Source organism: Sturnira hondurensis, unplaced genomic scaffold (genome assembly GCF_014824575.4).
Source record: "Sturnira hondurensis isolate 20B ecotype Veracruz unplaced genomic scaffold, ASM1482457v3 Scaffold0007217, whole genome shotgun sequence".
Taxonomy (NCBI): domain Eukaryota; kingdom Metazoa; phylum Chordata; class Mammalia; order Chiroptera; family Phyllostomidae; genus Sturnira; species Sturnira hondurensis.
The window spans coordinates 4428785-4452920 of NW_028079848.1; the positions used below are offsets into that span (position 1 = coordinate 4428785).

At 54.6% G+C, this 24136-nt stretch overlaps 1 protein-coding gene and 1 pseudogene across 3 annotated transcripts in view; one reads left to right on the forward strand and one right to left on the reverse strand.

Moving 5' to 3' along the window:
• LOC118990669 (cytidine monophosphate-N-acetylneuraminic acid hydroxylase) overlaps window positions 1-22691 on the reverse strand; it is a 34716-nt gene extending 12025 nt beyond the window's left edge. The window contains exons 1-9 of one of the 3 annotated variants that reach the window (XM_037051396.1): window positions 22676-22691; window positions 22133-22180; window positions 14334-14553; window positions 13582-13673; window positions 7220-7329; window positions 5872-6062; window positions 2470-2617; window positions 2075-2156; window positions 1237-1374 (exon numbers count right to left, since the gene is read on the reverse strand). In XM_037051396.1, the coding sequence (XP_036907291.1) occupies window positions 1237-1374; window positions 2075-2156; window positions 2470-2617; window positions 5872-6062; window positions 7220-7329; window positions 13582-13673; window positions 14334-14553; window positions 22133-22142 (991 nt within the window). In that variant the 5' untranslated portion in view covers window positions 22143-22180; window positions 22676-22691. Of the gene's footprint in view, window positions 1-1236; window positions 1375-2074; window positions 2157-2469; window positions 2618-5871; window positions 6063-7219; window positions 7330-13581; window positions 13674-14333; window positions 14554-14709; window positions 15015-22131; window positions 22382-22675 lie in introns of those variants that run through there. The other 2 variants (XM_037051395.1, XM_037051397.1) reach the window with 2 other exon arrangements.
• On the forward strand, window positions 18599-19354 carry LOC118990670 (nascent polypeptide-associated complex subunit alpha-like; annotated as a pseudogene).
• Window positions 22692-24136: the final 1445 nt, after the last annotated feature.

Sequence of the window (24136 nt, forward strand, 5' to 3'; positions counted from 1 at the left end):
GAGCGACTGCAGCGTGGGCTGGTGGGAGCAAAGGGAGGGGGAGCGCGGTCAGGGAAGAGAAGTGGGCGGAGGCCCGGCGGAGAGCTGCTGGTACTCCTGCTGCTGCGAAAATTTGAGAAACACGGGGAAAAGAAGTGACCCTGACCTTGACATGAGCACCATTAGCACGCTGGTGCCTGCGCACAGTCACACATGCACACATTCACAGACGCCATTGCACACTTGCGCACTCAAGCTCACACTCAAGCTCACACTCCTTCATATTCACGCTCGGGTGGGATCATGCCAGCCCCCTTCAACGGGGACGTTTCATCTCTCCGGTCACACTGTTACCCCCTTAATCAGGGATGGTCACGTTGTCCCGGAACCAGGGGGACAGATGGAGAGAAGAAAGGAAGGGGCAGGGGAGGGGCTTCCTCCTGAGGCCGGGGGCTGCTTCCCGCCGCCGCCGTGTTAAACAGAGACCAGTCACCCGGCGGACAGCTCGGAAGCTGACAACGCTGGAACCGCACGCACCCCCTCCACACCTTCCCCACCCCTGCCCCGCCCCTCGCGGCCTGGGCCCTCCTCCCGCGGACCCCACATTGTTTTAGCTTTGAGAGACAGGTAACATATGACATGGTGCAAGCTTAAGGTGCGCACTGTGCTGGTTTAATACACATGGGTATTGGGGAACCCCTGCGGGCAGGAGGGGGTTAGGACCCTGTCACTCGCGCGGTCCGCGTGGTGTGCGCGCCTGTGTCTGGGTGGTGAGGGCTGCAGGCGCGACACTGCAGTGTCGATCCGGGCACCACCCTGTGTGTTCTCGTCACCGGAACTTACTTATCTTACAACTGCAGGTTTGTGCTCTTCGCCACCACCTCCCTCTCCCCACTTCCTCCCCACGCTTTGAAGGGGCACCCCCTGGCTGTGTGCTCCAAGGAGTGTTCACAGGGCCCAGCGGACGTGCCTGCTCTCGGTTCTGGGTCACATGCTCAGAGCCGCACCCCCGTCAGACCTGTCCTGCTGTGACCTGGTTTCCACCGTGAGTCATGGGATCCTTTTCGTGGCTCTCCCGCGAGGCCCCGCCGGCCTTACCGCCTCTCCCTGCTCCACCAGCGCCCTCGGAGTTCGAACTTGAGTTTGCCGGTCTGTGACTGGCGCTCCGATCTGGAGCTTCTAGTGGGGCGGCCCTCTCTCAGCCTTTGGCAAAGTGCCCTGACTGCGCCTCTGTGCGGCGCTGACCTAAAGGATTACCAGTGAATTTTCCGCCACTGAAAGTCATCGGAAAGCCCGACGCTCCTCCAGCAAAATCACTCATCATCAGAGCGACCTTCGTGGGCAGCCTGCCCCCGTTGGGCCTGGTGCAGTCCACGGTGTTGAGTATTTTGTGTCCTGTGGGGAGAGAAAGGGGAACACCGTGGCCCTGTGGGTCCCCGAGCCCACAAGGCCTCCCCCGCGCAGCCTACGTCATCTGACTCCTGTGACCGGGGGAGACTCGCTCATGTCCGAGGGGGAGACTTCGAAACCCAAAACCCTCACTAGTGCATTGTGAATCGTCGAGTGACGTCCGGTGAGGACGGTGAGCTTGACTCCACTCCAGGGTCACAGACAGACCACTGTCCTTGCCCTGTGTCTCCACATTTGGGCCCAAAGGATGCAAAAGAAGAGGGGCTGGAGCCAACACCTGGGCCTTCCCCAAACGCCACCCAAAGCTCGCATTCAGAAAGCAAGGCTCTTCCCACCCGAGAGGCAGACTGCACGCATCTGTTGAGGTCCGATGGGATTACAGGTCAAGGTGAAAGACACTTTTTCAACAAAGGCCATTTTGAAGAAACTGCTCTACATGAAATACAGGTTAGCTGTTGCCTTATGAGAAAAGCTTTGCACCTGTCCCCACACGCTACTGGTAGCTGGTTCTCTGCAAAGACCACCCCAACGATAGCCGGTCTTTCTAAGACAAGGGTCGAATACGGTGCCACCTGCAGGCCCTCAAGACGAAGAAGGTGAGCGAAGGGCGAGGCTGCGGCGGCCGTTAGGATCCCTCCCCCCCCAGCACTGCTCGCCGTCCCGGCTGATGGGGGTCGGGCCCTACCTTTGTACTCCACGATGATGCAGGTGTCCATCTCGGGGTGGACGCCGTCCATCAGGATCATGAACCGGAGGTGCTCGTCTACCTGCAGTTTCACAAGAAACCAACAGCGGGCGCGTCAGGGGGCTTCCGGTTCAGGCCTAGAGAGGGCTGCGGCTTTCTCTTCGGGACAGACATCCCCGTGCACCAGGGCTGGATTTACTGTCCTGTACGATAGAGCTCTACCAATAGCCCGCCTTCGATCTTGCTCCGGGGGCTCTAGGAGCGCAGTCGTCTGTACGAGGAAGCGACGCGCAGAGAGAAGGGGCCACGCCTCTTTCCCCAGACGCAGCGAGCTCGCCCAACCTGCAGCCTGGAGATCGGGGCCGGACGGGGTGAGAAGGACACAGATGTCTGACCTGCTGCCAGGTCCCGAACGGCACCACGTTGATGTTGGTCAGCTGGACGCCGCTCTGGGGCAGATGCCAGAACACAGGCCGTTCCGTGTTGCCCACGTAAATGGGGATGTCTGGCCTCCTCGCCGCCAGCTTCTTCAGGGTCGGGTAGCTAGGACCCAGAGGGTGGAAAGGGCAGCAGGTGAAAAACAGGACCCTCTGGCCTCAGGCACAGCTGGCCACGAAGCAAGTGACCACGAACACGGACCCGAGTTTTTTCCCAAGGGATTGGCTGGCAGGTTCCTTTTCAGTGTGAGAACCGACCCTACACCTGGCACATCGCCCAGGTGGGCCGATCCCCTCCACTGCCTGGACGCTGCTTTGGGGCAGCGGTGGGTTCAACAGAGCGGGAGAGTGAGACGAGTCATGGGCGAGACGTTTCCCCGTGGCTCCGGAAAACAAGGCCTGGGCCACAGCCCAAGGGGGACCTGTGGGCCCCGCACCGTGGGGCCGTGTTTCTGCACTTAGATGCGCACTTCTGTCTAGAAATGCATTCTTTGTCTTGAGGGAGAGTGGTCCCTGCGAGGCAGGCAGAGAAAAACCGCGCTGACCCGCAGCGATGCCCACTGGGCACCCCTCGGCCACCCACGCATCTGAAATACCTGTGTGGACTCAGCTTTCATTCAGTGAGCAGTCCTTACAGACAAGGAACGTAAGCAACTGTGGGGTGGGAAAAAGATAACAAAAAACGAGCGACTGGGTTCCTGTTAAATTGTTTTAAACACAGTGCTGGCAGGTTCACGTGCTACTTCATCCGATCCACACACACACACACACACACACAGACACACACACACAAACCCTCTGAACTGTTTCTTTGCTTTTATAAGTGAGGAAACCTATCCAGAAATGGACAACTAACAAATAGTAAACTGGTATTCAAGTTTGGGTTTCCAGATTCTGAATGTGATGCTTCTCCTATCAGAAGGGAACTTCGGGTTTCAATGAATACACTACGTGGTTTAAGAATCGGGTTTGGACACTGAGCGTAATGTCAGGTGAGATAAGTTGTTTGATCGTAAGAGAAGTACAGGTGGAGTCTGCCTGTCAACCTGTATCAAGTGCATTGATGTTGGAGTTCTCCCACAGTGTCTCCCATGGTGTTTAAAGCAGTCTGGACATTTAGGGTCCGGGGCAGAGAAAGCAGGGGGCTTTCTTCCCCAAAAGCACAGGACTCAAAGAGTCAAGGATTGTTTGAATGTGCCTTTGGTCTCTGGGTTGAGAAGCTAAATATTCTATTTTTATTTTAAAAAAAAATTTATTTATTTTTAGAGAGAGGGGAAGGGAGGGAGGAAGAGAGGGACAGAAACATCAATGCGTGGTTGCCTCTCATGCGCCCCCTACTGGGGACCTGGCCCACAACCCAGGCATGTGCCCTGACAGGAATTGAACTGGTGACTCTTTGGTTTGCAGGTGGGCGCTCAATCCACTGAGCCACACCAGCCAGGGCCATAAATCTTATATTTTAGAGGACTTTGGGAGTTAGGATAAATTACTTGAAAGTGCATGCTTATTGCTTTGTGATTTTTTAATTGTTGAGAATTCTTATACGCATTTATTAATAATGTCATCTATTAAAATACTCACTATATTTACACGACACAATCACGTTTCTTGGACTAAAAACTTTTCTCGAGAGTACACTGGCCTTTTCCCTTGTTTTTGTAAATCAAGGGGGTTTTATTCAGCAAAGGAGGGTCAGACCAGACAAACGGGACACGTGCCCCCAGTGTTTATGAGATGACCAGACAAGAGTTAAGAAGAAAAAGCTCATCAAGGAAACAGCTGAAAGGGGTGAAAATTAGAAGCTTCAGTGACTTTTCTGTAACAAACGACCAGCAACACTCAGCACCAGCACCTGCTGCGCTGCTATAGGTGAGAGCCGGCGTTCCGGTACCTGGGGACTCTGCCCACACGGACGCCCGGAATCAAAACCAGACGGGTTCTCAGGACTGGGGTGGGGATAAAATTGGACTCGATGACATGAAAAAGTGCGTGCCCTCCCTATGCTTCAGCGTCCGTCCACAAAAGGCCTCCTCTCAGGACTTGGGGTGATGCCGTTATGGTAATAGGCGCAAGGGAGCAACTGCCCGGCTGGGGTGCGCTTGCTCTCTGTCCCCGCGGCGGTCCCCAGGGCTCACACTGTCCTCACACAAGCCACATCCCTCCCCAGGGCTTTCGAAACACGGGGTTGTGCAAGGACACTTCCAGTGGAGTCGGCGAGACAAAGCCATCGCTGAGTCCACAAGTAGCTTTTTTTTCTTTCCTTTTTATAAATCCTCACCAGAGGACGTGTTTGATTTCAGGGATAGGAAGGGAGAGAGAGCCACCCATCAGTTGCCTCCTGTACGCGCCCTGACCGGGGATCGAACCTGCACCCTCTCGGTTATGGGACGATGCTCCAACCGGCTGAGCTCCCAGCCGGGGCCAGAGGCGGTTTTTAATCGTAGCACTGTCCTTCCCCCACGGTTGTGTTCAGCTGATAAGTGTGTGGCAGGTAGTTTGTTGCTCAACCCGTCAATTTGGTTTTTAAGCCGTTTCCTTTGAGAAAGATAAAGAAAGGACGATCTGTGCTGTGGAGATCCCGTGTGCTTCGGAATAGGAAAAACGGGGGCCCAGTCAGCTGTCAGTGAGGGGTTAACCCTGACCATGACCCCGTCTACCACAGTATGTCCTTGAGTGAACTGTCACAGAAGCCCCTCTTTTCTCTCCTTTGTGATCGCCTGGGTTAGGGTCCCCACGAGGGAGCGGGCGAGGCTGGCTCGGGGTTCAGAGGCGGGGGTGAGTGTGGCTGGGACAGACCACAGACTGGCAGACCAGGGCCACCTGCCGCGGCGACAGAGAAGGGTTTTCATCTTTTCAGAATGGCCGAAGGGAAAACCTAAAGGGGGTGATGGTGCCCTGGCCAAGCAGCTCAGTGGGTGGGTGTGTCCTTCCCACATGCCAAAGTTGCAGGTTCGATCCCCGGTCAGGACACATACAAGACTCAACCAATGCATCTATCAGTAAGCGGAACAACAAATTGATGGCCCTCTCTCCCCACTTTCCTCTCCCTCTACAGTCAATGAAAAAAAAAAGGGCCGTGACATTTTGTGGCACATGAACTGTGAGTGCAGCTGAGTCAGGCAGAGCTGAAAATGTGAGCCGTGCGCTGATTCCCGCCGTGAGCGCGGACGCGAAACAGGGGGTCGAACGCGCTGCGACGGCCTGTTGGCCCCGGACTCCTACCGAGAGGGCGGAGGGGGCAACGCGCCCCCTGCAGGGAGGGTCTGGCATGTGCGCCCTCCGCTCGGCGCGGCCCCAGCTCAGAGCGAGCAGCGACTGCGCGAGACCCCGAAACCCTCGGGGAGGGCCGGGCGCCCCTACCTCAGGTGGTCCGAGTGCATGTGGCTGATGTACACGAGGTCGGCCCGGCACAGCCGCTCCAGCCAGTCGGCCGGCGGCTCGTGGAGCAGCCACCACCCGCGGGCGAAGGCGGGGCCCGTCAGCCAGGGGTCGAACACCATCCGCTTGTCTCCCAGCTTGAGGTCCATGCAGGCGTGCGTCAGGTAGGTCACCTGGGGGAGAGAGGGAGATGGCGGCCACGAGGGACCGAGGGGCCGGGCTGGGGAGCGCACACGTCCCGCTGGAGAGGCTCCTGCGCGAGCGAGGGACTGACTCAGACACGGGGTCCGGGGCGCTGCTGTTTGGCATCAGGGAAGGGCTCGCGACGCTTCTGGGGGTCAGGCCCGTGCGTTAGCTGGCTTCGCTCTTGCTGAGTCTGCCCTGGGGGATGCGTTCTGTGGGCAGCCCCCCAAAGCACCGTGTGCAAGGAGAGGCAGGTAGAGGCATCCTGACGGGCCTCGGGGGGTTAAATGCCAGACGGTGAGTGCGGATGAGACTGGCTGAGTGGGCAGCAGCCCCCCTGAGCAGGCCCGTGTGGCTTTCTCTTCTGAGTGACCCCGACACCCCTTGGGGAGGCCAGGGTGCTCTGAGAATGGCCGTGAGCAGGGACTTGGGGCCATGTGTGACCCCAGGTTCCGATCAGCCCCGCACTCCCAGCCCGTGGTCTGGCAAAGCCACAGGAAAAAAGATGAGGCCACAGGAAGCGAGGGGGGCCAAGGACCCAACTCCGCCTCCTCCGCCTCTTCTGGGCCGGTTCCCTTCGGTTTCCTCCAGAAAAGGAGGCACTGCCCAGTTCAGGTTCACAAGCTTCCCAAATAGGGTAGAAAAACGGACTCTCGGCTGTCGACGCCTCCCCGACGCCCCAAGGGCTTCCTCCGGAGGAAACGCCCTCCTGGGGCTGGAAACACGGGGGGCTGTGGCAGGGCCGTGGGCAGGCCAGACACATGACTGGGTGTCATCGGGCGGTGACCTGCCAGCTGGCGACTCTGGGCTGTCTCCATAGCTGCACAGCCGTCCTCTGGGACTCTCCTTTAATGGTGTTTTTGTTTTGTTTGGTAATTTTCTGGATATATTGTCTTGCAATGCCTGCCAAGTTCTGGGGCACTCCTAAGGACGGTGGCTCAGGAGTTCAGAGCAACTTTGAGGCACGTCCCACGTAACCCCTCAGAGCTCGTCCAGAGTGATGCAGGGTGTGAATACACATGTGCATGGACGTCTTAGTTTAATTTTACATGTAACATATCCTAGCATATATATACACATATACACATATAAATGCACACATTAGATTCTGGGTTTTAAGAAGACTGTGACTTTCATGTTTCCTCACCTGGACCTCCCCAAAGGCCAGCTCCTCGGGGGCTCTGGGCTCCGCGTCCCACGGGTTGGGAGGGTTCAGCTCGAGCAGCAAGAGGCCATTGTCTTCGTCCATTTCAACCACTAGAACCAAAGGGGCACAGGTGTGGGTGGAGAGCAGGCAGGGCTTCTGAGAAGCGTCACTGCAGTGGACACGCGCGGCCCAGGTGCGCGGCCCAGGTGTGCGGCCCGGCAGGCAGGGGAAAGTCAGCACCGGGGGATGCTCGCCTGAGCCAAGTGACACCTTCGCAGGCCATCTCCTCCCTCACCTTGCCCTCCGGGACACAGACACACACACACACACCGTCACAGCAGTTACAGCATGACTGACAAGTGAGGGTTCCAGGGGCTGAGGGCACACACACTGGAAGGCGGGGAGCATGGGCTGATGTGAGACAATGTGCAGGAAACAAGAGGAAGAAAAGGAGCACATGCACCCTGGCTGGTGTGGCTTGGTGGATTGAACGTCGGCCTGCGGACCAGAGGGTCACTGGTTCGATTCCCAGTCAGGGCACTTGTCTGGGTTGTGGGGCCAGGTCCCCAGGAGGGGGGCTCATGAGAGGCAACCACACACTGATGTCTCTCTCTCTCTCTCTCCTTTGCATGTGAAGGGCAGGGGTCTGGGAGGGCTGGGTGGTCACAGAGGACCGGGAGTTGGTGGCCAAGGAAAGTGGCATTTGAGGCCCATGGGACAGATGTCTGAGTGGGCCACGGACAGGACCAGGTACCGCATTGGGGACAAGGTTGGGTCTCTGCTGTGACCCTGCGGGTCACTGAGGAATGTTAAGCACTTGGTGCTGACGCCTCTGGGGCCTGCGCGGGGTCAAGTTTCCTTCCCCCTTATGACGAACATCCTAACCTTTTGTAGGCGAGGTGAGACACTTATCTGCAAGTCTGGATAAACTCAGGCAAGGGCACACGTCACATGACTTCACTTGTATGTGGAACATAAAAAAGAAATCTGAACCAACCAAACAGAACCAAAAGAGACTCATAGAAAGAACAGGCTGAAGGTGGCAGGGAGGCGGGGGGGTATGTGTGCGGAGGGGAGTGGGTGAAGAAGGTGAAGGGCACCAGGTGAATCGTGTGGTAATGACTCCGCACCGCGATGGAGAGGTGGATCCCCCTAGACCGAGTGTGGTGACCGCATCGTAGGGAGCCCCAATGGCGGGTCATGAGGTTGCACACCTGAAACCGGTATAATATCGTGTGCCAGGGGTAATTTCCAAAAGCAGAGCAAGAACCTGAAACAGTAAAGGAAGTCACAGTCCCCTAGGCCTTCTTGCGATTCTAAGTGGCCACAGGCCTCGCTCTTACGCACAGTGCGTATTGTTCCGGCTGGAGAGGAGTGAGCAGGGGTGACTGCGGGGACTTCCAGGAACCCTTTTCTACCTGACAAAGAGGGACAAACTGGAGGGCCCTGCACTGTCTACCTTTCCCCCAGGACAACAGCGAGACCCCCGAGGACCCACTGCTGGGGGGGTGGGCGTGCGTGAGAGCTCAGTGCCCCGGTGGCCGCATTGGAGCCACACTCTCACTGAATAGCTGGGCAACCTTGNCCTAGGCCTTCTTGCGATTCTAAGTGGCCACAGGCCTCGCTCTTACACACAGTGCGTATTGTTCCGGCCGGAGAGGAGTGAGCAGGGGTGACTGCGGGGACTTCCAGGAACCCTTTTCTACCCGACAAAGAGGGACAAACTGGAGGGCCCTGCACTGTCTACCTTTCCCCCAGGACAACAGCGAGACCCCCGAGGACCCACTGCTGGGGGGGTGGGCGTGCGTGAGAGCTCAGTGCCCCGGTGGCCGCATTGGAGCCACACTCTCACTGAATAGCTGGGCAACCTTGGGCAGGTGGCTCGATATCTCTGTTCCTCGGTGTTTTCGGCTTTAAACCTAGCTCCCTCTACAGGCAGTTTATCCTAATAAATGCCAGAAATTCTACTGATTGCTAAATGAAAGCAAATGAACTCCCAGGCCCAGGCATTCCCCGCCCTGAAGGCCGTGCATTTTCCGACTTTCTTCAAGGTATATCGACAAAATGTGTCCCCTACACACTTTCCAAATGCACATTCACCACCACTGTCAGATGACTGCTTGTAGAAGAAACTGAGGTTAAAAATCACCCATAAAATGAAAAACTGCGTCTTGGAATTTCCCCCCAGTGGTTGGGAACACAGACTTATTATATAAGCCGTTGAACTTCAAGGTCACCCTGAGGGACCATGACAAGGAAAAGCACCCCGTGCCTCCTTATCTCTCTCATTTCCCTGTGCACTTTTAGCCCCTTCTCCACCCCAACAAGAGGCGGCTTTTTCAGATGGTCTCTGCGGACAGTTCTCCGCGCTTCTCAGACCCTGGCTTCATGGGGACTCAGATGTCACCTCCTCAGGGACGGCGTTCTGACCACTCTCTGTCCAGTGCTGCTCCCCAGCCCTGACCCCTAGTTATTTCCCACCCTTCTTGTCCCTAGACATGTCCTGTGCTGCTTGCTTGTGGTCTGTCTCCTCTTGGAGACTCGGCACCACCAGAGCTGGCCTTGTGGCCTCGGCACTGATAGATCAATAGTGTGCCAAGAACACTGCCCAGCTCACTGTGGGTATTTGGTAACTACCTGTTGAGCTGGTAGATTAATTAATGGTTTTAATTTCATGTCTCCCAGACTCCCTTGGGGTTGCAAAGTTCCCCCTCTCAGCCTAGGCACTGCTCCAGCCCAGATGTGGCACCCAGAAGCGAGGGGTTTAAATATAGAATTATATCGGCACATGAAGCGGAACGTGAAATGTATTACTTCTTCATTTTTAAAAGAACACTTGAAAAACTAGAAATGTGATGGCGCCCGACAGCCTCCGCTGGCTCTTGAGAGGGGTGAGAGGATGGGGTCCAGGGGTGAAGGGGGTGCCAGCCTCGAGCCTGAGGCCAGTGCGGATCCCCCGAAATTCACCGAACATCCCTAACGCCCCACCGGGCGCACTGGGGCACCGAGCCTGGCATTCCTTCCGACACCAGCATTAAAGGCCCTCCTTACACTGCACCTCTGCAGCCTGACATCCTACTACGTCCATGTGTGTGCCTGATACCCCAGCCGTGGAGAACACACGTGTGGCCCAACCCCCTTAAGGACGCCCCGCGCAAACCCCTTCTTCCTCCTCTGGGCCTGGCGGAGCTCCGCCCAGCAGACAAAACCCAACAAACTTCCGGTCAAGATGGCGGCGTAGGTAAACATGGCGGCCGTCCTCGCACAACCACATCAAAATTACAACTGAACTACAGAACAACCGCCGCTCAGAACCACCAGAAGTCAGGCGGAATGGAAGTCCTACAACTAGGGGATTAAAGAAGAAACCACGGTGCGTCTGGTAGGAGGGGTCGAGCCTCGGAACGGGCGGGTCCCACACCCGTGTGTGGTGGATGAAACTTGGGGAGGGATATCTCAGGAGCCAGGCCCCGCCAGCCCAGGGTTCCAGTTCCAGGAAGATAAGTCCCCACAACGAATGGCTGTAAAAACCAGCGGGGGTGGAGGCTGTGGGAGACGGAAACTTCTAACGTCTGGAGCAGTTCCTCCGAAAGGGGCCGAGCACAGAGTTACTCAGACTCACTCACTGTGAGCTCCAGCTCTGGGGCAGTGGACTGAAAGGCGCACAGACCTACGGGAGGGATGAAATGACGGGCAGCAGGGTGAGGGCTGGGGGTGGGGGCAGTTTCTTTCTGCACAGAAGAGCTGGCAGAGGCCACTGTTCCTTTTCTGAGCCCTCCCCACAGAGCCGGCAGGCGAGCACCATATGTGAGACTCTACCAAACTGGTTCACACAGTGTGCCCCACCCTGGAGATTCCCTGAGGCCCTGCCCCACCCAACTTTCGGGCCAACTCAAGCTGTTTCCAGTGCCTTTTGCATATGAATGGCCTGTCTTGGTTGAATCTTCAGATTTTCCTAAATCCTCTCATACAAGCAGCATCCGGCCTCAGTGAGCCCCGTACCTTTTGCTAAGTTGCCCCAGGCCTTGGTTCACAGCTTGGCCTCTCCTGGGCACTTCTAAGCCCAGCAAAAGTAGCAGCCGTCTGCAGACGGCTTTGTAGCTGATGCTGTCACAATCTAGACGGAATGTAGGCAGTGGCTGGCTTTCATTGTGCCAAGAGCAGTCAAGGCTCAACTGCAAGAGAAAGGTGCACACAAGCTACACTTCGAGCACCCAGCCTGGGTGACAGGGGAGGCTGTGCCACTGGACCCTAAAGGACACCTGCTGTATCAGGTCACCCCAACAAGCCTGGGAGACATAGTAGCTCTCCCTAATATATAAAATCAAGCATTTTATTATTCCAAACAGGGAGGCTGTCAAAATGAGGACACAAAGAAACATGGCCCAAATGAAAGGACAGAACAAAACTCCAGAGAACGAACTAAACGAAATGGAGAAAGTAATCTGTCAGGTGCAGAGTTCAAAACACTGGTGATCAGGATGCTCAAGGAACTTAGTGAGGACCTCAACAGCATAACAAAGATCCAGTCAGAAATGAAGGATACACTAATTAAAATAAAGAACAATGTACAGGGAAAAACAGTAGAGTGGATGAAGCAAAGAATCAAATCAGCAATTTGGAATTGAAGGAAACAAAAAAAAACCACCAATCAGAACAGCAAGAAGAAAAAAAGAATACAAAAAAATGAGGATAGGGCAAGCAGTCTCTGGGATAACGTCAAGAATTCCAACATTTGTAACAGAAGGAGAAGAGAAAGAGCAAGGAATTGGAAACCTGTTTGAAAAGATAATGAAAGACAACGTTTCTTGTGTGCTGAAGGAAATAGATCTGAAAGTCTAGGAAGCACAGAGAGTCCCACACAAGATGGGCCCAAAGAGGACACACCAAGACACGTCGTAATTATAATGCCAAAGGTTAAAGATAAGGAGAGAATCTTAAAAGCAGCAAGAGAAAAGAAGTTAGTTACCTACAACACAGCTCCCATAAGACTGTCAGATAATTTCTCAAAAGAAACTTTGCAGGCTAGAAGGGGTTGGCAAAAAATGTTCACAATGAGGAAAACCAAGGAACTACAACCTAGATGACTCTACCCTGTGAAGCTATCCCTTAAAATCAAAGCTCAGACAAAGAGCTTCCCTGACAAGAAAAAGCTAAAGGAATTCATCATCACCACACCAGTTTTATATGAAGTATTAAAGGGTCCCTTTTAAGAAGAAGAAGAGGATCGAAAATATGAACAATAAAATGGCAATAAACTCACATCTATCAACAATTGAACGTAAAAAACAAACACCCAGAACAGAGACAGAATCGTGGCTGCATTTTGATGGCTGCCAGATGGGAGGGGGTTGGAGGTGGGTGGGTGAAGAGGTGGAGATGAAAAAGCTCGAGTTGGTAGTCACGGAGCATTCTTGGTTGGGGGGCGTTTAGAGCACAGCACAGGAAATGGGGCAGCCAAAGAGCTTCCAGGCAGGACCCAGGGACGTAGACAGTGGGGTGGAGATGGCCTGAGGGGTGGGGTGGGGTTGGGCGAAGGAGGACGGGGAGATTCTGGACAACAGTGATAGCGTCAACAGTTTATAGAAAACAGAGACGATGGCCCCAGCACTCCCGGGTTGGTTCAAATCTGTGTTTCTTGATTCCAGCAGCCGTTGCTCTGAAAGTGTGTCCGACACACACCGAGCAGTTTTGAGGACAGTCCTAAGGCACTTTTTCTACAGGCAGAACACAACTTGAATCTGTTAGGGCAGAGACAAGTTCCCTCCTGTTGCTAAGCCCACCTCACTCGTATCTGCACCAGAAGCACAAAGGAGAAGAGGAAGCATGTAGAAACTCGAGCAGGCGCGGTGGTCTTATCTGCACTGACTTATCTGCACCCTGGACTCGCGGGCCTTTCTCCTCTCGCCAGAGCTGTGGATTTCCCATCCAGAGGACGGCACACACAGACGTCTGTCTTGTGTGTCCACTGATGAATGATCGGGGCCCCTGGGTCTCAAGAACCTAACGGGGTGCCCTGATCCTGGACAGCCTCCGGCTCATCTGGGCCCCCACACCATGTCGTTGTCCTCTCACTGACCCTGCACCCTCTTACCTGGCTGCGTGGCTCCTAACACCCCGCTAACGTTTGTGCACGGGCAGGTCTCGGCCCGCCTTTGCCACACAGATGGATGAACGGAGGGAGCGTGCAGAGAAAGCTTCTGCTTAGAACTCTCAGTGTTCATGTTAGAAAAAGGACAATACCCACAGCACCCACGCATAAGGTTTCCAAAGCTGCGGGTGGGACTGGACACGAGTGGACGGGAAGGATGCCGCAGAACAACGGCCCCAGACCATGTGGGCGAGACGGGTGGTAGCCTTACCCAGCTCATCCTGGCAGAAGCTGCCTGGTGGGTTGACGTACTTCATGGTGCTCACGTCCAGCCTCCAGTTGTGCTTCGTGCATTTGACAGACCTGGGCGCAGCGGGGGGTTACGGGGAGAGAAAGCGCGGTCAGAGCCGAGAGCAGGGCCACCGCTCAGGGCCTGGGGGTGCAGCCTGCTGTTGTCTGCAGGTCACGGCTGCACTGCCAGGGAGACTCTATCTGCCCTCCAGCAGGTTTGGGAAAGCGACTGCCCCCCAGCCCCCTTCTAGGAGAGAGGGGGAAAAAAGCTAAAGGAGCCTTGAATCTTGTGCACTGGAACATTTCCTGTTTGTCAAGCTGGGAATAATTTTTAAATTACTATTCTTAGTGGAAAATTCAGAAAGTTCAGCCCTGGCTGGGTGGCTCAGTTGGTCGGAGGGCTGTCCTGTGTACCAGAGGGTTGCAGGTTTGACCACAGTCGGGGCATGTATAGGAGGCAAGTGATTGATGTTTCTCATGTCCATGTTTCTCTCTCATATCAATAAAAAGATGAGAGTTGTTCAAAAGCCTGCCAATTTAAAGAAGACAGGAAAGGCCCTAAAAGTTTGAGATCAGTGAGCTCCCCTGAGCAGACGTGTGTGAAAGTCACGGACTTGCCGGGGAAATGCTTCGTCGACTGGCTCACTGCTGGTTTCTGCGGGAACACAGCTCCGGCTGAACGGAAGGGCAGGAGCTGGGAGTCCCCAGGGAGGGAGCAGAGGGCCCGGGTACCTGCCATCCAGGTCCTCGATGTCCCTGATGAACAGGCCCCCTTGGTGCTTGCACAGGTTCCTGCATGCCCTCAGGCGACCCTTGTGCTTGTAGAAGATGTAATCTTGGCCGGTGCTCTTGTTTCGGAAAAAATTGATTCCCTCCTGGAGGTCAGCGACTTCGGCAGGGGACAGGCACAGCAGGGTCTCCGCTCTCTGCTCGATGCTAGGAGGAGGCAGGCGTTTGGAGAGGAAAGATGAAGACTGTTAAGGTTTTAAGAGAACACACAATCTTTTTCAGTGGAGATACTGCTCCAGCTTCCCCTCCCGCTGGCTGGGGCTGGGGCGGCGCCCTCTCCCTGTCTGCCGTCCCAGGCAAGCAGAGTGCCCTCACTTGCCTGCCCATCGCCGGTGCCCTCCTGGCTACTTAGAAAGAACGGTCGCTGCTTTTTTGTTTCTGTTGCGTTTTCAGTCCCAGGAGTTGGTGGAGAGGATGTGAACGCCAGTTCACAGTAATTGCCAGTTCACAGTAATTTCCGCTGGTTGATTCAGTTCCTCCCTCCACCACACCAGCCCAGTGCAGCTGTCCTGAGACTAAGGCAGTGGTCAGGGCCATCAGCAGGCTGTCCCCGGTCCCTGGGTGTGGGACAGGACACTCACAGAGGACAGAGGCTTCTAAGCTGCTGCTGTCTCTTTAAAGATTTTATTTACTTTTAGAGAGAGGGGGAGGGAAGAAGAAAGAGAGGAGGAGAAACAACCAATTGGTCCCAACCCAGGAATGTGCCCCAACTGGGGAAAGGGGAATCGAACTGGCAACCTTTGAGCTTATAGGTCAACGCTCAATCCACTGAGCTATACCAGTCAGGGCTCACAGGGACTTTTAAAGACGGTGTCTTCTCTGCTTTTCTGTCCTGGCGACTTAGCCATGGCTGCCAGCTGCTGTCTTCAGAGCAGCTACTTAACACATGAATCCTCCCACCGCACTGGGTGTGAGTCAGTTATAAAAACCTCCAGCTGCAAATGAGCATTTGGTTTTCCATATTTTTTTTTTTTGCAAAGAAGCTAAATATGTTACACGTCCCAGCCAGCAATTTCTGCACCAGCTCTGACGCAACCCTGAACCCTCAGGGGCAATATAACCTTTGCAACGAGAGATTTCGAAATGTCTTTCTGTGTATCTCTGGTATGAAGTCCGGTGTAGGGACTTTTCTGTTCCAAACCGAAAGCAGAGTGGTCCTCGTGGGTTAACGTAAAGTTGGTTGGCAGTTCACGTGCATTTTCAGCCTTTTTACCTTCATTTTTAGAAGTACTGCACATTTTTTAAGCAGGGGATTAAAAATAAGTTTTCAGAGCCCACTAGGGTGGAGAATACCAGGCAAACTGGTCCCACCCTTACACCCATAAGGGGGCAGAGCCAGCTCTGTATTGAGGACAATGAGTCTCAAAGCACATTCTCTGTGTTTTCCGGCCCAAGTCCCTGGTTTCTGTTTACGGCAGATTTGAAATGTTTCCAAAAACACATTTCAAATTCATTTGATTGGAAGCAGCCCACAGTAAGCCTCATGAATTCTTTATGTAACATTTTTTAATTTTCAAAAGGGTTTTATGTATTCATTTTTAAAGAGAGAGGAAGAGAGGAGAAAGAGTGGGAGAGGAACATCAATGTGTGGTTGCCTCTCATGTTCCCCCTACTGGGGACCTGGCCCGCAGCCCAGGCATGTGCCCCGACTGGGAATCAAACCGTGACCCTTTGGACTGTAGGCCGGCGCTCAGTCCACCGAACCACACCAGCCAGGGCCCTAGACTTGGGTTTTTATACCCAGAGAACCCTGCACAGCCTCCGTGCAGCCGCTGGTGCGCTGGGCTCTGCCATTAGGGGCTACACAGCTCCAGTCACCTCCCGACCCCATCGTCCCCCCAAAACCTGCAGCAACGTGTCCCCAAGGGCACTGACGCGGTACAACACCAGCACCTGAGCCTGGCAAGACACTTCCTGCCAGCAGTCAGACGGGAAAGCCTCAGTCCTATTGGTTGAAACGGGACTCTAGGAAGTCCTCGACGGGGCTGCTCGGTCGGCAGAATCAGTACAGAGGGCATGTAGTGTGGCTGCCCCCCACAGGGCGTGTGTGTGTGTGTGTGTGTGTGTGTGTGTGTGTGAGGGGGGCTGTGCAGAAGGGGCTGCTGGGCTGCTTTTTGGTTTGGGTTCTTTGACTCGAGCCCAGGTAGCCACCAGGAGCCCTTCTGTGTAGGTGTCTTCCTAGTTGTGGGCCCTGTTCTTTATTATGGTTTTGATTATTTACTTTTCCATAGCTTTCGCTGTGGGGGTGATTAGTGTGGTTGTAATTTTATTTCCAAATCTGCTGTAGAGAGATGTAACTGAAATAAATTGTGGTAAAAAAAAACACATAATGAAAATTTTACCACGTTAACCGTTTTGAAGTGTGCACTTCAGTCATGTTAAGTATATGCATATAGTTGTGCATCAAATTTCCAAAATCTTTCCTTTGCAGAACTGAAACAGCCTGCCTGCTAGACCATCACTCCTTCCCCGCTTCCCCCAGCCCTTGGTAACCCCATGCCACTCTCTGTTTCTGTGAATTTGAGCACATTAGACACCTCACCTAAGTCTAACCACCCGGTACTCATCTTTTCGTGATCAGCGTATTTCACCAAGTATAATGTCCTCGGGATTCAACCGTGTTGTGACCGGTGGCAGGAGTTCCTTGCTTTTTAGGGCTGAGTGTTACTCCGCCACGTGAATGGACCGAGTTTTGTGTCTCCGTTCAGCCAATAATAAGCAGTTTCGTGGCTTCCACCTCTTGGCCGCTGTGAATGGCATGGCTACGAACTCGGGGGTGTGGACACTTGTTCAAGCTCCTACCTTCAGTCCTTTGTGTTCATACCGAGAAAGGGGATTGCCAATGGGTCCTGTGGTAGTCCAGTTCTTAAATTTTATTGATTTAAAATATTTTCCTGCGGCTTGGTGGAAATATAATTGACAAATAAAATTGTATGCATTTAACGCGTACAGTGTACTGGTTTGATGTATGTGTGCCTTGGAAATTATTACCATTGGTTAACCAGGTTAATTAACCTCTAATCAGCTCACACGGTTCCCTGTTTTCTCTTTGTGTGGTGAGAGCCCTCGGGATTTGCTGTCTCGGCAACCTCTTCTCAGGACACGGCACAGTGCGATTGATCGTAGCCGTGCTCTGTGTCAGACCCCAGAATTCACTTACCTTATAACCACTGAAGGCTTGTACCCTTCGGAGAGGTTATTTTTTTAAATTAAAGAAAGATGTAAAGTACGTATTCACCAAAGAATATAGGCAGATGGCAAATAGCTGTACAAAAAATACTCAACATCACTCGTCATCGGGGAGTAGAAAGTCATAGCAAAATGAGAAACCGCACACACCTGTTAGAATGGCTACAAACCAAAGACCTGGCCGTGCTCAAGGATGACGAGGACAGGGGGCACCGGACACTAATTCTCTGCTGATGAGAAGGGGAATGGTGCAACCCTTCAGAATCCAGCTTCACACTTTCTTACAGAGCTGAACATAGTCGCACCATGCAGCCCAGCAAGCGCTCTGTAAGGTGTTCACCCAACTGATTGCAAAACTTATGTCCTGCACAAAACTCTGTATGGATATGTTTCTAGTAGCCCTGCTAATAATTGCCCAAACCTGGAAGAAACCGAAATGTCCTCCAGTGAGTGGATGGCGCGTGCAAACAGTGGGTTACTATTTGGTGGGAAGTAAGTGCACTAAGGGCTTTCGATTCGTGGCTTTGGGTCTGGCATGGAACTCTGCCCCGATGCCAGATGAAAGACTGGCTCAACCGAAAATCAGCGACTCTTCTGACCCGCACCGGAGAACCAAAGTTACGGGGCAAACGGCTGCCCCCTGGCTGGAGGGACAACAGGTGGGCACAGAGAACCGCATGCACTGAAGCAGAAAGTCACAAGCAGGTCCCCCCGTGGGGACTGACGCTGGGCTCCTCAGCACTTCACGTCCAGCCGGCCACCAAGCAGCACAAGGCACCCTGAAGGGCAGAACGCAGTTTGGAGGGACCCGGCGGGCTTCAGCATCAGACTTAGATCTGGCAGGAATGCTGGCGTTATCAGGTCAGGAGCGGAAAAAACGAGCCAGATGCAGAGGAAACGAAGACAACGTTCAAGAACAGACGGGAAACAGCAGAGAGAGGGAAATTTGAAGAAAGAATTAAAAAGAAATAATAATAATAATAATAGTGGTATTAATAACAGGTAAAGAATGCCTTTGATGGGGCATAGGACAGACTCTCGGAACTTGAGGGTCTGACCGTAGGAACTTCCCAAACTGAAAAGCGAAAGAATTCAGAGAAAGATTTGGTCTCCGCATGCCCTGCACAAAATGCCCAGGGAAGCCGCAGAGACCACCCCTGCTGCGGGGCTCAGCCCAGGGCTGAGACGGGGGCTGGGGCAGAATCTGATGTGATGGGGCAATATGAGAACCAGAGGAGCAAGATTGCATGCAGGGCAGCCCCCAGCCAGCCTAGCTGGCAGCCCCTGAACGCGGGAAAGAGCCAGTTGGCAAAGCCACACACAGCCAGGGCGAAAAGCAAACCAGGAAGGCTATGTCCAAACTGGGTCTAGGACAGGTTACAGGGGCTACTAGGGTCACTATTCTAGGGTCAGTATATTCTTGGACACCTAAGAATATCCCCTTTGTCATCACAAAGCTCCAGGACTACAAGAGCCCAGCTTCAGGCACCTACGTAGTTTCGGGGGAAACCAAGGTCGAAGGTTGATCTCAGCAGGCACAGCTAGCAGCTACTGAGGAATTCAAAGTTCAAGGTGAAGCTGTCGCAAACATTGAAGAAAACCCACAGAGTCCAACTGCACAAGAGGAAAGAGAAGAGGAAGAGGCTGATGAAACAGGTATGGGATTGAGGACACAGGTTCGGTCAATGTCACAAGCAAATGTGTCAAGAGCAGAGGCAGTGCCAGCCCCGAGGAGCAGTGGCGGGAGCACTGCACAGCTGTCACGGAATTAAGGTTGTGCCCATCGGAACAAGAGGACCCTTACTCTGCCGTTTCAGAGGAGTTACTGCAGCTTGGTGTGACACTTGTATTGCTTCTATCACCAGTGAAGTTGTGCCTTCTTGTGGGATGGAAGAAGAGAGAGGAATGCCCTGGCTGGTGTAGCTCAGTGGATTGAGTGTGGGCCTGTGAAGCAAAGGATCACAGTTCGATTCCCAGTCAGGGCACATGCCTGGGTTGCAGGCCAGTTCCCAGTGGGGGACACATGAGAGGCAACCATACCACAATGTTTCTCTCTCTCTCTCCTTCCCTTCCCCTCTCTCTGAAAATAAATAAAATATTTTTTAAAAAGGAAGAAGGAAGGAAGAAAGAAAAAGAAAAGCAAAGAGAAAACACGCTCCCCATCCCCCCAAATGGAGCAGAATATTCAAGAATGGTGGTTCAAATGCAAAAGGTGTGACATAATGCGTGCTGAGAATAGCAGGAGAGAGAAAAACAGAAGACACATGTGAGCCAATAATGGCTCAGAATTCCTCCCAAATTAATGTGGGTACCAACCTACAGATCCAAAAAGATCCAAGAACACCAAGCATGGTATATCCCCCCCAAAAAAACTATACCTAGGCTGAACTCACTGAAATTTCAGAAAATCAAAGATAAATAACCTTGAAAGAAGCCAAAGGGGGAAAAAACCCTCTTATTTATCAAGGAACAAAGGTGAGAATTAAACATGAATTCTTCTCAGAAAGCATACAAGCAAGAAGAGGGTGAGGTTAAATAATTAAAGTGTTGAAAGAAAAAGCCCGAGAAGGAACGGACAACCTGAGTAGGCGTGTGCCCCTGAAACAGACTGAAAAAACGACTGATCGTCTTCCCAGACAGAAAGCCCCACGGGGGTTTGCTGTTGGACTCCACCAGACCACAAGGGAGAAATGATACCCACTCTGTACAATCACTGGTTTACGCTGCACCCTTATAATGTTGTCATTTCACAAGTGACGTATAAATAGGATGGCACCGCATTCCATTGACTTTTAAAACTGCCCCACCAGCTCCTAGGTCAAAAAAAGTCTCAGCGCCCACACGGCCTCTGGCTGCCCCCTCTCCGGACCCTGAAGCCCGACCTGGCCTTGGCCCCCAGCAGCTTACGGGTCTTCTGGTGCCTCTCTGGCCATCCTCCTGTGTCCTGTGTGGACTCTTCCTTCACCTCCTTCGCCACTGTGTGCTGTCGTGGCTCAAGGCTCAGGGCTCTGCCTGTGGCACTTTGTCCCGGTGACCTCACCCTGTACACAAAGGACACTCGGACGCGCACTCGAGAGAGCAGGGCGGAGCCATATCTGCTGAACACCTGGTCCTTGGTGTGCCCACAACTCAAATCAGCACGCCTCGAGCATCCCCAGACCTTCAGATGGCCCTCATGACACTCCCCGTGACCTCTGACCCCTCCCCCCTCACACCCCAATTCAAACCCATCAGGGTCCCCACTCACGTGGACCTCACGACCTCACCTTGGATGACCCCCCTCCATCATCCAAGCTGCCACCACCTCCCTCCTGGACCTCCGCCATCGACCCCTCACTGGTCACCCTGCTTCCACTCTGCGTTTTTCACAGTGGCCAGAATAACATATTTAAAGTGGGAATTTCAAAAACGACTTCACCCCATTGCCCTTTCTCCCACCTCTTAAAAGCACATTCCGGTCCTCCCATTGTTCTGAGCAGAAAGAGCAAAGTTTCTGGCACAGCCTCAGGGCTGACACCTGGCGCCTCACAGCCTCCCCCTCCAGCTCCTTTTGCTCATTCTTGGAATGCCACCTGGCCGTGCATTTCCTCCCAGCCCAGAGCACACGGCCCACGGCCTCTTCCCACCAGGGGCAGGCCTGCTCCCTCTGCAGTAGCAGCATCTTCCCCGAGCGCCCCAGGCGGCCACGCCCCCTGCCCCCTCACCCTGCCTGTTCTTTCGTAAGACTTTCATAGGACCTCCCATTGTCACCATGGGATTAATTCACATCTGTACCCCCTAAAAAAGCTGAAAACCACACGAAGGAAGGAACCACGCCTGCGTGACTCTGCCCTTGCACCCCAGAGCCAGGGCACCCAAGGGTTCCAGTTCCCATTTGCTGAACGAGTAAGTGGCCCAGGTCACAGCCAGCAGCCCAGGACGGTGACAGTCCCAAACCTTTGTCACCAGCCAGAGACTTAGACACGCCGCCATGTCAAGACTGTCTCCAGGACAGCTCCGTCCTGACCAGGGAAGTAGCTCTTCCCCAGATGTCACACTGACACTTGAAGAATTCAATGTCCCCCAGACGGGACCCCCACAGTACAATTCAGCAAAGGTCTGGAGGGTTGTGGGCACCGCCGTGGACCTTCCTGAGCTCCGACTCAGCTCACAGACCCTTGTACACCCCATGAGGAGGTGAGTATCTTCCTGACGGGAGCTGCTGAAGCCTGGCTGTGCTTCTGAACCATGAACTCTGGGCACCTGTTAGTCTAGAGCAGCCTCACCCCAAACCCTGTGCCCTCCAGTCGCCCCCAGCACCCCTCACACCCCAAGCCCTGAGCCTTTAGGATCGCTCTTGGTCCTGAAGCTCTCTGAGCCCTGGGCAAAGCAACTGGTGAAGTATTGACAGAAAACAAGAAGTTTGCAAAACAAGAAGTTCTGCTGGAAACCAGAGAAAAATAAGGACAATCTACTGAAAGGTGTCTCTGGTGAGGGGCTGGAGAGGGGGCCTCCAGCAAGGCACGGCGAGATATCAATCTTCAACTCAGTGCAAAAAAATGTTCAACTGTACCTTTGCTCCATTCCAGGTGGGAAGAGGCCACACAGCACAGAAACAGCTCCTTGGAGAAAGGAGAAACAGAGAGAGTGAAGCGCTCTTGTGAGGGATCCCTCGGCTGCAGCCTGTGTGCTGGTAGCAAATTTGATTTGCTTTTCTGTGAAGTCAGGAGGCCTTTTCTGATGCAAGGCAGGCAGGGCAGCAACCAGCCAGGCCTTGGGCGCCCGGACTTGGCTGCCGACGTGCCTTTCATATCTGACCACCTCTCTCCTCCCAGCCCCACCCATCTGCGCACAGTGAATTCAGATAAACTCCAGCTCCCGGCCGGCACCAGGGTGTGTGTGTGGGGGCGGGGGAGGGGGGTGCGTGTTGCAGGCCGATGAGTGGGGGTAAATTGAAACCAGTAAGGGGGAATTATGACCACCGTGCACCTGCACCCCCCCCCCCCCCCCGCCCCCCGGCTTTCTGGCCTCCTTCTGAAAGTGCGTCAGCCCGCCACACGCAAGCGGGCGGGCAGACGTCATCTCCTGTAATGGATTAAGAATAATGGTTCGATTACAGAGCAGGGGCCTGGTGGAGTAGTTCCCTGTGGGGTGTGGAGTTCGCTTCGAGGCCCTCCTGGCTCCTGCAGGGCGCTGTTTCCGTCCTCCCGGTCCCTGGAGCCTCGAGCAGCCTCGGCGCAGGGTCCGAGCCCGCGTCTCCCGAGAAGCCCTCGGTGTTTTCTGTTGCTTTTTGCTGAGGCACCAGCGCCCTGTCTTTCGGCCGGTCACGGGTGTGCCTTCGGAAGTACAGCGAAGGGGAGGGCTCTCCGCTGCTTGTTTGCCTACCTGGAGTCAACACCTCCCGGCCTTCCGCCCTCGCGAAAGGCCCTTCCTCCCGAGTTCCTGGAGAATTGTGTCCCTCGGGTTGGCACTTCGGGGACAAGGCGGTGACGCTGAGTTCCCTGCGGTGCTGTGTTCACGTGAGGCTTGTTTGTGAGACTAGGTTCCCGGAGCCCAGGGAGCGTCGCCTGGGCCTTGTACTCTCATGGGCTTCCCGCGCGGCGGGCCCCCATGAGGAGCACCTCTGTCCTGACCGGAGAAATGCGCCCACGTGGGCAGGCACACGGCCAGCCCAGGCAAGCTGGCCCCCGCAGGTGTGGCCCGGGACCGAGGCCGGCCCCAGAGCGAACCCACATCCGGGAGCGGGGCTGCGAGGAGTCTGGCATTTACTCGTGGCCTGGGGAGCGGCCCGGGCAGACCAGCACCGTCCTGTTTGCACGTTCCCCTGCAGGTTGTGTGGCTGTGCGTTCCCTACGATTTCAAAATCCTAGTGCGCCTGCTTTCGGGAAGGAAAGCGAGACCGCTGGGAGACACCAAGCCCTGACACGACAGTCACTGAGGGAACCCACAGCTACCCCGAGGCGGACCCCTCCTCTGTTGAGAAGTGAGAGAGGTCCCGGCCAGGGCGGCGGGGGTGCGAGGCGGGGCGGGGGGGGGGTGGGTAGGCCCCCTGGACACTGGAGCCGTAACAGGTCCCGCCTTCCGGGGGCAAGCTCTCAGCTGCTCCCGCCTGTTTGGTGCCCCGGTGGGTCCCAGTCTCTGTGTGTTTCCAGCCATCTGCCCAAGTTCTCGTTTCCCTGGGGCCCCTCCCCACATTCTAACTTGATTCCTCCTGACCTTCCCACCACTGCCGCAATGCTCTTCTCTCTGGAGGTCGGAGGGGAGGACCACCCTGCCTGGGGCTCCCTCTGCTCTGCGAAGGTCTGGTTTGGGGTCTGCGCCCCTCGCCTTACCTTGGGCACAGGGTCAAGTACATGAGTGGGCAGGGCCACAGCACAGAGGGGCAGGGAGGGGGCCAGGGCCAGGCTCCTTTTAGGCTCCTGGTTGAACTCAGAAACTCCGGGAAGCCCAGCCACCACTGCGCAGGCGCCCAGGACCGCAGACAGAAGTCGGGGACGGGGACGGGGACGGGGACAGAGGGCCCCAGGCGAGCCTCTGTCCTCTTGTCCTGCAGTTTGGCTTTGATCTAAGGAGCCTGC